The sequence below is a fragment of the Falco cherrug genome, chromosome Z, assembly GCF_023634085.1.
Source record: "Falco cherrug isolate bFalChe1 chromosome Z, bFalChe1.pri, whole genome shotgun sequence".
Lineage (NCBI taxonomy): Eukaryota > Metazoa > Chordata > Aves > Falconiformes > Falconidae > Falco > Falco cherrug.
The window spans coordinates 51,291,397-51,307,603 of record NC_073720.1 but is presented as its reverse complement, the minus strand read 5'-3'; the positions used below and the strand labels follow the sequence as shown (position 1 = coordinate 51,307,603).

The following is a 16,207-nucleotide window of genomic DNA, read 5'->3' as shown; positions in this document are numbered from 1 at the left end:
CTAAACATACATACATACATACATATATATATATGTATATGTGGAATATGTATTTGGAATATATGTGTCCTCTCTATATATGGAAAATATACAAACAGGCCTTTTTCATCCTCGTGTGGAAATATTTGTTCTGTTTGTTCTTCTCTAGATTAAAAACAACCATTGTACTGTAAACTGTCCAAACTCATACAGAATTTTAGCATCCCCTTCTTTCTACTAATGCTGCTGATAAGATGACAATCACACTAGAAGTAGATAATCTGTTAAGAGCTTTATGGAAAAGACCACACCATTACAGCTATGATAAATTTAAAAAAGTCTGTTAAGCAACTCAGATACCTCTCTTACCAGTGTTTCTGAGTATGTTGAAATGATGCTGCATTGACATCACTATTGGTAAGCAACAAAGTGACATCAGAAATCAGCCCCCATCTGCAGCCCTTGGAAGATTTCCAGGGAACCTCTTGGGAAGTTTTGAATGATGTAAATAAATATTATAATAAGCACATTTTTTGTGTGTAACTTTTGGCCAGTACAGTTATATTTTCTTGCAGATTGAGTTTATTATGGCAAGCAACGTTTAGTCACACTGAACAGAAAAATCATTCTGTGTTTTATTAGTTGTGCCATTTGGATTTGTCTTCAGATGGTTAAAAGAAATTATACTTTAATTCCAACATTATATGGGGTTAGTACTTGGACTGTTTTATAAACATGAAGATATCTGTTAGTACTTCCAGTATCACCCTGGTTTGTGCTCTCCTCATACAACTACTGTTTATAAAGGATATGAGTAATGTGCCAATTTCTGACTTCACTGTTGTGCACCGTCTTCGCAGAAGAGTAGGCTAACTGGAGTTCAGGTGATTATTTATTTTTGATCTTAAAAATTATAGTGAATGTACTAAATGTTTAGATCTGATGGACTTTCTGAGATAATCTGAATGCAGTTCATAGGCAGATACAAAGCTAGAACCATTCAGTTAAGTTCTGTAAAGGAACTTACTCCTGGCCTTAAAATGCCCATACCAGCTTGAGTGATTGACTTAGTCTCTTATTTACTCCAAATAATTTACTGTCACTAATCTCCTAATATCAGTGGCAATCCCTAGGAGATTGGCCATATAGATAGTAGGCTGAGCTACAGACTGAAAAGTTTTTATAAAAAAAAAGTGCAATCTTCTATTTAATTTTCTTTGGTTTACAAAGTTTGTTCAATTTTTAGCGTGATTCTGAAATGAAAGATTTCAAAGGTGTTTTTTTTTTTTGTAAAATTGATAGGAATTTTATTTAATAGATTTCAGGTATGAAATCTCATGAAGTCAAGTATAATTTCAGGTGTCTGCTCATTTGATGATGTGATTAATTTGTTCAAAAGGTGGACGTCTAATTGTAGAACCAGAGTTGATTCTCCTGATCATTTATTTATGTGCATAATTACAAACAAAACATTTCAAGCTTCGTGCATGTTTATTTATTTAGGTCTGGCTTTTCAAAATGAAAAAGTAACAAATCCTCAAATGCTTGCATAAACTTTCATTAAAGATAAAAATACATTTTTTCAAATTTTGTTACTGGAAGTTCTGTATCTTCTTTTAACATCAGATAATGCAATGCACAGCTGTCTAAGTGTTGTCCATGGTCACTTATAATGAAATAACTTCACGTCACTTTCTTAATCATGGAGAGCAAATTCATAAAATGCCATTCAGAAATTTCAAGTTTTACAATGTTGGTATATACACTAGTTCAGAAGTGGAAGTGGAGGACACAGGAATTACTCCACTCAGCTGTAATACTTTAAGTAGGTATAACAATGGAGGAGCAATCTGCATTTGCACTGCAGGGAGTATGTTGGAGCCCATCAGCATATAAGTAGACATCTGGATTGCAACCTTCTCTTGAGCTGGAGGACTCTCTCCCTCTCTTCATTGATATCAGTATGAGACACATCAGTGTTTGAAAGTGGCAACTTGACCCAAAACTGTATTATATGTTCTATGCCTCTAGCATGAATGGCTTAATCCCCCTGGTATGAGCTCCCCTTGCAAAGCTGTGGTGCTAAGGCATGTCTGCGAGCTTGTTGGCCAAGCCCTTGCCTCACATCGCTTAATAGTGCTGGTGGTGGTCTGGGTGGGTTGCACATGCCTTTTCACAATGATTCACTTTGCTATGCTTCCTTAGCAGAGCATATTCCTTCAGCTGGTTACAGAAGTACCAGCGCCTACAAACGTGTTGGGAGCAGAGCTCAAGCAGCCTGGTGGACTTGTGTCCAGGCGTTGGGGCAGCTCCTTCTGTGGTGCAGAAAGGGCTGCTACAGGGAATTGCCACACTCCAGCAGATATTTTATAGATACTTCAAGCAGGCTGATACTCTATAATCAGAAAGAGCAAATCTGCCTTTTGTTTCTTAAGAAAATGAAAGGATATGATATGCCGAAACAGACCTGTAAGTTGGACAAGGCAAGGTTTTAGACACAGTTTTGAAGGAAACAGTAAGACACAGAAGAAAAGGGGAAATAGGATGTAAAAAGAAATACACAAGACTAAGATGAGATTGCTTTTCATATGATAATTTATTTTTCCCTTACAAAAGAACATAAGAGTTTTGTGATTTGCTGCTGCCAGTGAATTTTTTGGTGCTTCTTTACACTGCTAAGTATCAAAAAGACTTCATGTTAATTTTTTCACCTGCTTTTGCATGTAAGTATTTTCTTATTTCATGTCCAATAATTCCATACAAAACTAAGAGAAGAAACTTTTTTTTTAAAAAAGAAAACACTGGATATCTTTAATTCTTTTGTATATCTTGAACAGTTTTTTGAATATTCTTGGCTTTAGCTTCTTCAAAGTAAAGAATTACATATACCCTGGCTTTGGGAAAAAATTGTGTATTTGTGTGCCGTGTATATATATATATATATATGTATGTATATATCTTAATTGAATTTACTTAGAAGCAGCAATATTTATATTATACAACTTTCTTCAGTGGTCCTTATCCCATATTTCTTTGTCATTAGAGTCAGCAGAGTTTTGCCTGTCAAAACCCCTGACATTCCTACCTATAGATGACTTCCATAGAGATTTAGTAGTGGTAGCCTGTTTTTAAGAATTGTGTTTGATTTACATTCTGCTACTGGAAAACTGAAACACCAGTGGCTGAAGAGAAGCTACTGTTGATTTATACTATTGCGGCTAAGAAAGGAACACAGCTCTAATTTGTGAGATGACTCTGCTTTGTGAACGCTCTGACCCAAAGTTTCATCTGTTTACATTTGCTCTAAGATAACTCTGTTTAACTATTGGAAGTAATTGGTGATTGTTTGCACAGTGCCATAGCACGTGCTGTTATGCAGGGATTATAGGAAGGACCTATGTGCTCAGCATGGCATGAGGGGCTGTGCAAGGAGATGCTCAAAGAACTTCTGTACCTTTCAATGGGTCCCCTTTCTTACATTTTGATTTTTATTTTTTTTCCACCTGTCTCACAGAGTATGTGGTGGAATGTCACTTTATTGTATTTAGCCTTATTGCTCAGGAATTTGGGTTGAGTATGTTGGTACAGACTAAGTTATTCATACATGTGCACATGCAGAGAAGTGTATGTGTACAGCTACCATCTGTTGTCTTACAGGTTACCGGTAAGATTTTTCACACATTTGGTTTAGGGAGAGCTTCAGTGCCCAAGGAAGCACTTACTAGGCAAGAATCTTCAAAGATACAAGTAATTAATGTCTAGTTATAAGACTAACTGAAAATTGTCATGTATTATTTCAAGTCATTCTTTTCATAATAAATAAATAGAGAACAATGAAATAGCTTTGTACCTTGTGTCATGTACCGTTTAAAAATCGGTGTCCTGGTTGATTTCTAATGAAGATAATTTTAATGCACATCTGAAAAGTAGCTTATTAGAAATAAAAGTTGAGAATGAAAATTAAAGGCTGTAAAACATGCATTTAATAGCTGGGATCCCAGATAACCAAAGATAGTAATATTAATAGTATGCATGATTGATACCAGTGTGCCTTTCCTTTTTCTTGGGCACACAAAATGTAAAGATGGCCAACATGCTTTATCATGTTTAATTAGGACAAACCCATAACATTTTGCAGGTATTTTTCCTAATTAATGTAGAGCATTTTCAGTCTGTTCAGAACCAAAATGATTCACGTGTAGTCCCATTAAACTTCACATAAACACCAACTTTTTCCCATTGTTCGCCTTGTATTCATTGGTACACTGATCAGATTCCTGTTGTCATTCCTCTGGAAATGGTACAAAGAAAATTTCCATCCTGTGCACATTTTTTAAGTTTTATTGTTGTTCAAACTGGAAGGAAAATATTACAGTGTATATATTTTTGAAAGTTAAGGGTGTTTTGTGGTGAATATAATGCCAGTAAATGGTTGCTGATTGCAGATTCTTCCTCTTCAATGTATAGTATTCTGAGTCATCTACATCAATGTGCTGGATATCAAAGCTATTTCAAGCTTTTCTTAAAGGTTTCAAATAAGAGCTCTGTTTCAAAGTAAGCCTTAACAGTAGAAGCTTGAAAATACTAAAACAAAAATTTGTAGAGAAAAATTTCAAGCAGCTCTGCTTAGCACTTAGAATAAAGGTTGCAGTGATTCATAGGGTTTATATCTCATGCCTTACCTTAGTCTTCATCACTGTTTTGTTGTGCTTCATATGGACTGTGCAGTCATTCAGAAAAATCAATATTAAAATACTGATGTGTTGAAAATTGTATTTTATCCATGCTGTTGCAGGAGAACCCCTCTTTTTATATGTGCAGAAGTTCGCCTCCTTTTCTTGGCATGAGAGTTTTCTTCAGAGAATCACAGGATGATTGAGGTTGGAAAGGACATGTGGAAGTCGAGCTTCCCTGCTCAGGCAGGGCCACCTAGAACCTCTTGGCCAGGACCATGTTAAGATGTGTTTCTAACCTATATCATAGTGTGACTCTTTTGCCATTAAATGTGGACAGTTTTCATCAAATGCTTAAGTATTTTAGTAGCACCAACTTGGTTTTAGCTGGAGCCTTCAAACTTTGGAGAAATAGAAGAGAGTGAAGTAAGAAATTTTATTCTGAAGAGATATCATCAAACATTCATACGCCCATGCTTGTTTTGCTTTTAAAAGATGTTTGAGACATGGAAGATCTGAATGAGGAATAAGTTTTGAATATTTTTGCTAGTGCTAGGAGTTCATTAATTCTTTTATTATTTCCTTCTCTGACAGCTCATTGTGCTGATAAATGTGTCCATGGTCGTTGTATTGCTCCGAACACCTGTCAGTGTGAGCCTGGCTGGGGAGGACCCAACTGCTCCAGTGGTGAGTTTTCACCTGCTTCTGCCTGTCTTGTGCTCTTTCTACAGTGTTGTCCTCTCTTTTGGACAGATGATCATTGATCCCGTGCTTGAGCTCCTGCTTTCTGGTCAGGTTACTTTGTGTGACCTGAACTTGCAAACAGTGTTACCCCGTAGCAACTACTAAATGTTATGAGCTATTTTGTGCTCAGAAACATGCAGATAATACAGAACTTAGTGTCTGGAGTAAAGTAGATAAAATTATGTTTTAACTATAAGAAAAAACTCTATTTTAAAATTTATTTTCTTGATACACAAAGAATGATGGTGCTAAGACATGCTTAAAAGCTATAAGCAAAGCCTTCCTCACAACTCTGTCCTCCTTTTTCACTCTGCTGCTAACTTGTCCTTTTTCCCACTTGCATTTTCCCCCTCTTGCATTATTAGTTGCTCCCTTGTCTGCTCAGTCTGTTTCCATTTTACTTTCATGTACTAGATAAGTTTCTCCAACTTCCTTCCTCTTCCCGTTTGCCCTAAGAGTGCCTGCAGGAGATGAGGGGAGCAAGAGAGGAGTGTTGAGGACACGTGTGCCAGGAGACAGGGGCAGATTGGCATCTTCCCTGCTTGGTGTGTGTGGGTGCAGTCACATGCAACCCAGAGAGCAGGTGACCACGCTCAGTAAAGAAATTACAAAGATCAAGGCCATCACACACTTGATGCAAGAACAGCAAGATGTCAGAAACACAAAGCGAAGCAGTAAAATAATACTGCTTCATGACCTTTTTAGTCACTGCTCTTTTCTAGACTGAGCGTAAAACCAGGTGCTGCAGGCTGCAGAAGTAAATAAGGTCTGAACAGAGGGTAGAAACCCCTCAGTGGCAGGGCTGGCGTGTTTGTGCACTGTCCCTTCCTCCGTCAAAGGTAGTCATTTGTGCAGACCATGAATTATTATTTTTTCTTCCCTTTGCTTGAAATTGAGTTTCTCAGAGTAATTAATGATTTTTTTATTCATTATAATGTGTTACTTATTCCATCTTTCTGTTCCCCTTTATAAGTTCTTCGGAAATTTAATGCTTAGGCTGACATTACAACCATATATTTTGTTACAATCAAGTTACAAGTGGGTCACCACTAGTGACTGTCCCCTTGAAAGGAATAGATTTTAGTCAACAATAAAAAATATGCTTATAATTTAAATTTAACAGACCATATAAAATTCTAATTCATAAACCAGAGCTTGATGTCTTGCAAAGATAATTATGTTGCTAGTTTACCTAGTATGGGATTTCTATAAAAATAACAACTGTGAAAAACCTAGATCATGATCAGGACAAAATTAATATGGCTGTATTTTCACCCTCATTTTCTTCTGCTTAACAAAAATAGGGAGATGTTCTGGTTTTTGCAAACAAGGTGCTATAGTGACTCTTCATCTGGGACTGATTCAGGCAGCATATTTCATGAAATTTGAGAGACAGTTAAAAATAATTGATGATAAGTTACATGAGGAAGAACTTAACCATTTAGAAACTATTAAATTTATTGTATATCTTTGTATATACTTACATGTTACTCTTTTCATAAACAGCTCTGAAGAAACACCAAGTTTTGTGTAAGACATAAAACTGAAAGACTTAGTAATGCACTGTTACTGTAGTACTGATCATAATCTAGTGTGCTGAATTGTCAAAAAATGTTATCTTTCTTTCTGAAAGTCTTATATATCAAGCTCTTCTGTAACTACTGAAACCTGCAGAAAAAAACATGTATCACTAAACAATGTAGATTTGGGAGATACTGGTATTTGTTGAGATTTCCAAGTTCAAAACTTGCTGAAAGGGCACTTCAGGTGAGAGAGAAACATCTAAATCTGCCTTTGGAAATAATCCTTCCTCTCACAGGATTTTCCAGGGTCCATTTCCCTTACCTGTCGGGTATAATTCATTTTGAATATATGAGCAGCTCTTTTCCTCTGTTTCTTCCTCAGTTGGTTGCCTTTGATTGCTTGTTACAGCAGCCTCAACAGCAAAACTACTCTCTGGTGTGTGTACACAACAGACCAAAGCTTAAAGAGCCTTTGTTCATGTACGTTTGAACAATGTGGTCTCTGGAGAGGTTGCTGATGCTCTAAAGGTTTCTGTGTGACGTTAGAGCTAACTGGAAATGCTGAAATTTGTTTCGGATCACTAGTGTAGTCCTAGGAGAAGGAGGTAGGCTGAGGAAGAAGAAATTTTTGTGCGTGTGCTACAGGGACGTTTGTTTTGGAATTTATCCCATTTGGTGTGGGCAAACTTAAGAAAGATGTTGCTTTCACCAGATTGTCTTTCTGAGTTTGAGTGCTGCTGTTTGTTGCTAGCTGTGCATGCTTTCCTTATCCGTGTTTCTGAGAGCAGATCAAACTGAAGAGCTATGGGTAGTGTTGTAAAGACACTAAGTGATAGCGTTTTGGCTTTCTGGCAATGCTTTTTATTGTTGCTTGCTCTGCGTAGGAGATTTTCATATTTTGCCTTTACCTGTATTTCCTGCATGATCTCCAACTTGACTAGCTTTAGTAGCAGCAAGGTATGATGAGATAAAATAGATACTTTTTTAAAAAAATAATAATTTTGTTGATATGGCAAGTTATTTATTCAAGAAAAACATACACAAATTGCCATACTGTGATAATGTGTGTCATATAAACATTTTAACTATGTAACTAGCTAACTAAACAATGGAGAAAGAACAATGATTACAAGGCAGGCCAGGATTTTTATAAGGCAGACACTCATGGGTTTAATGGTTACTGATGACCAAATAAAATGATGTGACTGAAAGGGAGAGGTTATTCTTAAAGTGTGAGACATTAGGCAAACTTCCAGATTTAGTAATCTGTTCATTTTCATGGACACAAACATGTTGGAAGCAACTGTTCTACCTAAGCAGTAAACTTTTTGTAAAACTGCAGGACTGAACTTTTTCTTCCAAAGTACTATTCTTTCTCTGTTAGGATTGATTATTCTCATTACAAAGGAATTTCGTCTGTAAGTCTCTGAGAACAGTTAGTCCTGTTGCAGTAGCTGTCCATCTGCCAACCCCCAGCTTGATTTTATCTGTTGTTTCTCAGTTATATTTACCCAGTGTGTTTAAAAAAATATATAATTTAAACCATATGGCACAGCTTCTATGTGACACTGGCTTTCTGGGTGGTAATTGTAGAGAAGTGCTTCCTAAATGCTGTAATGTTCTCTCCAAAAATGACAGTGATTGCATGGACTAAATGCATGCATGGTGCAGTAAAAGCTGAATCGGCAAGCTTCCTCCCGTATCTTTGCATATCACTGTGCGCTATCACTTAATAACCTTTCTAAGGGACTGAACTTTTTGGGAGACTCCCATTTCCTTTTGTACCAACCATTAACTCCTTTTTGTGATGAGTCATACCCAGTTCCTAAGAGCCTAGGTCAGTGGCTGCTTTCAGTTCAGGGGGAGGAGAGAGGAGGATTTGACTAGACTACCGAGGCTGTCCTCTTTCAGTGCTTAGTTCTAGCGCAGCCCATAACTCTCCTCTCCATCACATCCTCTGCTTTTCTGAATGCTTTGCGTCCCACCTGAGAGGAAAATGGGCTTTGATGTATTCTTCTGTGAGTAAAACCAGAGTGGTGGTCTTGGAATTTGGCTAATTACATAATACCTCCTTGGGGAGCTATGTGAGACGTATTCTTTCTTTAGGCTTTTTCTTTTTAGTTAAAGGAAATTTACAGTATTTGGCAGTGTTTGCTTGCCATGAATTTCAATGGGAAGTGATGGGGGAGATGATGATAATATACATACAGCTGAAAAGAAATACTAATTGGACTGAGATATCACTCATTTGCAGAACACTTCCATTCTAGCGGGAGAGATGACAGTCATGTGAAACAACTTATTCTAATAAATATTTATTGACCTAAAACAGTAGTCAGGTCAGTGGCGTAGGAGCAGATGGAAGATGTGTTGAACTATCCCTTGGAGTAAGTGAATCAGCACAACCAGCATTGCTGTCAGCACCCCTTTGAAGAAGTGTTTGTGAACTTCGGAAGTATAAATTGATCAGTTCTGGGCTGGCCACAAGGACAAAATTTAGAAAAAAGGAGACAGTAATAAAGATAGGTATGTTTACATATTAAAATTGTAAACAAATAGATTTTATTGAAAAACAAACTAACCAACACAACCTTTCCCTCCCAAACTGGATTATTGTTTATATTTTTAAACTTGTATCGGATTGGATTGTTATATGTTATAAGAGCATTTTTACTACAGGCTGTGTGTAAAGCAGTCTTCTGTAAAAGTTGCTATATGTAGTGATAGTTGAGAGATGATCAGTGTTCTAAATTTGTAGATTATGTTTTCCGCCTGTTTTCTGCTCACACTCTTGCAATGGTATTTGCTGTAATACATAATACATGGATGGATCTGATTGTCAGTTTTGAATGTGTGCGCAAGATACACATGCAGCCTAACGCAGAGCCCCGCTGAGCAATCAGGACACTATCTTTGTTTTTCTTCTCATGCCTAGTAGTCCACAAATAATTCCTTCAAAATCAATAGGACACTTTCTGAATAAGCTGGAGCAGAGGCAGAAGGCCAAAATCAATATTACACTGACTTGTCTGCAAAGGTTATAGCCTTTGTGATGCCCCCAGCTAGCCTGAACAGTAAAGGAAAAAGGGAATGACATGTTTTTAGTTTATGACAAGTATGTTAGGATTGTTTGTGGAAATATGAATAGGTATTTTCTGTTTTTACTGTATTCAAATAATCTGAGGTTTGTTTGAATCACTGGATTTTAATTTGTAATTTGATTCTGTTGGTGATTAACAGTTTCATTGGGACTGTAGTCAAAGCATGGGAGTAGAGCAAGAGGCACTAAGGTGTAATTTGGCTCCAGGGTTTTATAAAGCATGAGAAAAGAACTGGCTTTTTCCTTAATACATTAAGCTGAGTGTTTAAAGCTGGCATCTTAGAGAAACATCTTACCTTTAAATGCACTTAATTGTTAAGGAAACTTCTAAGGTACTGTAGTTCTGCTGCTGTCAAATTTCCTTTACTGTCATGGGTGTTTGTAAAGTTTGCAAATCCCATGAAAATCTCACTGTTTTCTTCATGGGACTTGGCAGATACAGAAGATGGCAGAAACTGGATCCCTTGGCATAGTTTGTGTGAGACACTCACGTGAGTTACAACCACTGCCAGTTTCTCAGTGGAGCTTGTAATTTCCATTAACCCTGCAGCGGTGGGTGTGTGACTGTTTTCCACAGACACACTTTCACCCCAGGCAAAACAGCCCCCTAGGTAAAGCTTGCAAGGTGCCTAGGAGCATCTTGTATACTCTGACGGCACAGCTTGTGAATCTTGAATTGAGCTGCTTTAACCAAGGCATTGCTTTGGGATTTTGTTTGTTAAAAGCTTTCTGACTAACAGAGCTTGCAAGATACGCTTAAAGAGCTAGCTCGTCCTTAAGTTTTCCAACCCATTCAACAGGCTGTAGAAATAGGTTCTGGTTATAACCACATGCTTGCATCAGAAAGGCTTGATTCCCAGAACCAGGAAACTGCTAAACCCACAAGTGAAACTGCAGAGTGTCCTGACAGAGAGCTATTTGCTTTTATGGCAAACGTAGAGAAATAGCTCATTCAAGTAATGCAGAACTGACCCTGGCTCTGGCTCCCAACCAACAACATGTGCAAATGGGTCCTGTGTTAGCAAAAGTGACAGCAGGTCATTTAACAGTCTTAAACTTAACCTTTTCTTATTACATGTGTCTTGCCATGCTTTTCACTACCTTTGATTTTTCTGTAATTATTAGTTCTGTAATTCCCCTAACTGACTTCTCAGTTTTGCCAGCTGAACTCTATTTTCTCCTCTACCAAGGCTGAATATCATTGTATCAAGAAACCAACCCATCAGCAAGTTAAATCAATATAGGGAAACAGGGAAACACGTATTAATGGAAGTTGCCATCACCTTCATTATTGACAGTCACTACAGTGTCACTGTGGTAGGTAGTATCAAAAGTCCCAGAGCTGTGTAGCAGCTGTGCTTTTCTGGAGTCCAGTACAATGATGTGATTGAAATTAAAGTATTCTTACATTTAATATACTTTCTGCCCTATAAAGTATTCTGGTTTTGAAGTTTTAGGAAAATTAATAGATTTTTATGGATGTGCTTCAGCATTTTGCTGAATTACAGTTCCGATCTTTAAGCAAAAGCAGAAACAAAAATATATTTTCTACAAAATAAAGTTATATTTACTTATGTTGAGATTTACCGAAGGAAGGCATTACAGTAAATGGTGATAGTTTTATTCATTCACAAACATTTTCTGTATCAGAGATGCTTTTCATTTCTGCTTTTCACCATTTCAGAAACTCCGTATATTTGTGAAATTTACCTAAGTTGATTTCTTGAATAATATCTGTGTAATTTTTTTTTTTCTAGTTACAGTGTTTCTAGTAACATGGTTTTAGTATTGGTTTGATTTCAATCTGCCTTGTATATTGGTGGAGCTGTGTATTGTTAGTGGCTCACTTAGCAAGTTTTCAAGGATATGAAGGGTAACATTTGTTGCTTAAAAATTAAGATGGCCTTCAAGTCATTGCAAAAAAGGAGAAAGGCTAATTTATGATCTTACAAGGAGATCTGTACAAAGTCAGGATCGTGGACAAAAGTCCATTTTATGTAGCACAATCATATTCCTATAATTTTGTAACTTTTCCTATAATAAGGATTATTTTTAACAGGTTTTATCTCAGTAGCACAATAAAATGAACACCAAGAACCATCTGTGTTTGTTTTCCTTAGCAATTTTCCAACCTTGTTCTGATGTCCAAAGCACTTTAAAGAGTCTTCTGAAATTTATGACATGTGAAAGGCATGTAGTTCCAGTCTTTTATGGGATCTGAAAAACACATTTTCATTGTTCTTCCACTTCACGGATCAAAAGGCTTTTACAAAGTAAAAATAATAATAAAAAATTGCTAAATTAAATTAAAGCTTAGCATTTTGAATAAAAATCCTTTCTTATACAAAACAAAAAGTAAGAATGAGAAATATGCCACAGGGTAAAAAGCCTACAGTATAACAAATGAAAAAAGATAGAAACAAAAGGCTGAAAGAAAATCCAAATTTAATAGAAAATGTGTTCTGAAAAAACCCACTACGATGCATTTCTGTGTCTGGGATGTAGTTAAAAGAAGTCTTTTGCTAAAAGGCATTAAGATTTTATATAATTATGGATGATTCTCTAAAGGAAAAAAAAAAATTTCTGATAGGCATGTGCATGTATTTTCATAACATCCAGAGGTGAGTAGAACACAGCATATAAAAAAATATATGGAGAATAAACTGATGTTTATATTAAATAAAACTTCAAAGGTTTCCTATAGGATGTTTTTATTCTACTTTTCAGAATATCTGACTTTGTTTTCTGGCTTTTTTGACTTATCTCTGACATTTCTGTTTGCTGTGTTCTACATTTACTGTCTTGCAATCCAGGCTGACATACGGATTGATGTCACTAGTGTCTTAATGCATCTTGCCAAATTTTGAACACTCTTAAATACTTATAACTTTCAGGATCAGTGAGAATTTACTTTTTTTTGGATTAAATTCCAGTTGGGAGAATTATTACCTGTATGTACTAAAGGAAACACATGCCATCAATTTACGTCTGAAGCTAAACAAATCATGATAGCAGAGAGTAGTTTCAAGAATACTGTCTAAACTTTTCAGTCAGGGCAATGTGGATTTAGGTTAGTGACAACATTTGTATTTTTATCATAGTTTTTACTTAGTGAATTAATCAATGAATGTTGTTCAGAACACAAACACACTCAGAAGTGAAGATATTTAAGAGTAGCATTTACATGGCTATGACTTTTCATGTCCTTATCAGTTAAGAGGAACTGAGGATCCATGAGGGATTATCCAAGTCTAGTTTTGTATAGACTGAAGGTATATGATGCCTTAATGTAATATATGACCTATTTGACTGTTGTCATGGTATATGATATACCTTCTTTTCTGTCAAAGAAGGACATCCAGTTTTCTGACGAAATTTTAATCTGGAATGGGGTGTATGCCATGTCTTTGCAAGCCTTCATATTGTAATTATGGCACTCTTTTTGGCCAAAACAATAAACACATTTTCAGGTATGCAATATACAAGACTACATAACACATGGATTAAAGCTAAATTTCCCTTCTGTTGACACTTGAAAGTTAGATGGGCATCTGTTGTTGATGGAGAAATGGGAGGACTCGTCCTGGTTGTGCTTCCTTACTAAGGTCACGAGAGAGTTAAGGTGAATGGCTTCTCTCACCTGCAAAATTAAATGCCATCTTCATAAAAAATTATTGTTTTGTTGTGAAATTCTTACAATGATTAATCAGATTTTACTTACTGCCAGTTAGATACCTGAATTATTAGTTCCACTAATGTATATTTATGTCAGGACAAGCATGTTTCTTGTTTCTAGAACAGAGGGAAGAGTAATTCTTCCAAACACTAAATGATGAACAGCCTTAGGGCAATTTATAATAAAAAAAATTGTCAGTGGGCTACTGCTTTGGATAAATCAAAGTTTCTCAATATTGGCCTATTTTACTTACACTGGCTATGCTTGGCTATTTGTGGTGGTCATTCCCTGATAATGTAGGTCACTTGTGGGCCCACCTAGAAATATTACTCTTTTCTTATTTATATCCTCTGCTCCAAAAGTCGAGTAGTTTATAAACAGGGCAAGTTGCAGTTGATCTACTTTTAGTTGTAGATGAAGATCATTCTTGCTTTTTGGTGGACCTCACAGCTGTCCCTGCTGGGGATTTGTGGACTCCTTCTGCAAGTAAAAATACAGAACAGGTTGCCTCTGCCCTAGAGAACCTGTGGTTGAAGGAAAAGAAAAGAGATAACACAAAGCTGGAAACATGTAGGTAATGAGGAAAGAAGCAAACACTGATAAATGACCATGCAGGTAGAGGTTTTAACACACCTGCTACATCAACTTTCTGTGGACTTCAGAGGAAGGAGGTATGATAAGGTAGGGGTGTGAAGGAGGATATCATGGCAGTTTTATGGCTTGGGGTATGGAGAGCAACTCGACAAGAAACAAGAAAGATGATAGTCTGAAAATGCAACAAAGGGGCTAATGCCACTGGTGATGTAAATGTGAAGGTTGATATTTGGATACTGAATGAGAAATTATAGGTCAGGGATAGACCATGAAGGCTGTGAAAGTAAGGACAAGACAATAGAGATATGAGAGTCAAAGGAGGGATGCAAAGGAAGGCAAACAGATTTAGACTTGTCCTTGATGTGACAAACTGGAAAGGATGAAAGGTTAGTCACAGATGATGCGCAAGTTAGAGTTGAAAACAGTTGAAAACAAAGTTTCAGTTTGTTATACATGCTGGAGCAAGGAAAATCAGCTTTCACTTACTGAAGGCTGTGGCTCCTTGAACCTATCTGACAAAATTATGTTGGGAGTTCTGAGGAGATGGTGAGGCAGAAATTCTGCATATTTGCCACGGTTTGCTTATTTAAATGTGCACTTCACAATATTGCATTCCAAGTGAGATATCATTCACTCTATGTCTGGAATTTTGTTTTCAGTTGTTTTAAAAGGCCATAAAAATACATAAGGCTAATGCTGCGGTAAGAATCTCCTCTGGTTTGGTGATAGTGGTACATAATTCCAGAAACACACAGCAGTGTGTGTTGCAGGAAGATGTGTTAACCAGAATAAAATCTCATTCCGTTGTCTTGGTGCTGCGTATAAGACAGCTACAAAAAATGATAGCAAGAAAAGTAAATCTTAGTTTTGCTGTGATTCTTCACTTTCACCTTCTCATTATCAAAAAAAGAAAGACAAAAAGAGAAGAAAGATCTTAAAAAAAGCATTCAAATAAACATTGTCTCCCTTGAATATTGTGTTATAAAGGAAACTGTAGCATACTTAAAATATAGTTGCAAGTTAGACTTTCTAAGGAGGTTTTTCTTCTGAACTGTTCTTTGACTTGATTTGATAGCCTTATTTTGTTCTCATTATAGGCCATTCTTTAGAGAAGTACAGAACTGTAGGTGATCAAGGTGGGTTTGTCAAGAATAAACTCAGACTCATTTGCACTTCTATTTTTGTTGCCCTTTAAAAAAATCAGTAAAAAAAATTGCAGAAAACTGCCTTACAAGTATGTAACCACATTTAGTTAAAAATGTCTTTGTTTATAAGGGGCAATAAAAGAGTTACCAAATTTTTCAGATGTGCTTCAGGTTATTATAAAAATTCATACCTTGTGCTATAAAATGTCAGGTGTCCCACTATTCCAATTTGCAAATCACCAGCCACTCACAGAAACATGTACATAAAACCACATCTAGCCCAGCATAACAACAATGTGCATTAAAGTTATACTAGGAAATACAGAACTTTACATCTTAAAAGATGCTACAAAAGGTCTCAAAATGCTAGCAATTTGCATCACATATTTCGATTTCTTTTTGAAGGATGTTTTTCACTGCTCAATGCTTGAGTTTCTCTATGTTTCTAAAGTTGTTGTTTGGCACTTAGTTTCAGCAAACATTTCTTTATGGTAGTAGACCTGTCTTGTCTTAGAGTTTCATACCATACTTGCTCATTTGAAATGAGGGTTTATAAAGTGCAGTGCCCTTCTTCCCAAAGGCAAACTTTTGCTTTCATTGAGTAACCTTTGGAGAAAAAAGTTCTCTGTCCTGTATTTCTGGCATTGTGTGATGTGTACAGCATGTACTGCGCTGACAAAAAGGATATTCCCAGGTGAACAGAAAGTATAAAAAGAAAAATGGCAAGAAGATGTGGCATTCATGCCACAGTGTTTGTTCAACATTTACTTCGA

The 16,207-nt window shown here is 36.5% G+C and overlaps 1 protein-coding gene across 2 annotated transcripts in view; it reads left to right on the top strand.

Annotated features, from left to right (window-relative positions):
• The window catches only part of MEGF10 (multiple EGF like domains 10), a 110,028-nt gene that overhangs the window by 33,519 nt on the left and 60,302 nt on the right, over positions 1-16,207 (top strand). For both annotated transcript variants that reach the window (XM_055699722.1, XM_005437055.3), the window contains exon 5: positions 5,247-5,339. In XM_055699722.1, coding sequence (XP_055555697.1) covers positions 5,247-5,339 — 93 coding nt within the window. The remainder of the gene's footprint in view (positions 1-5,246; positions 5,340-16,207) is intronic.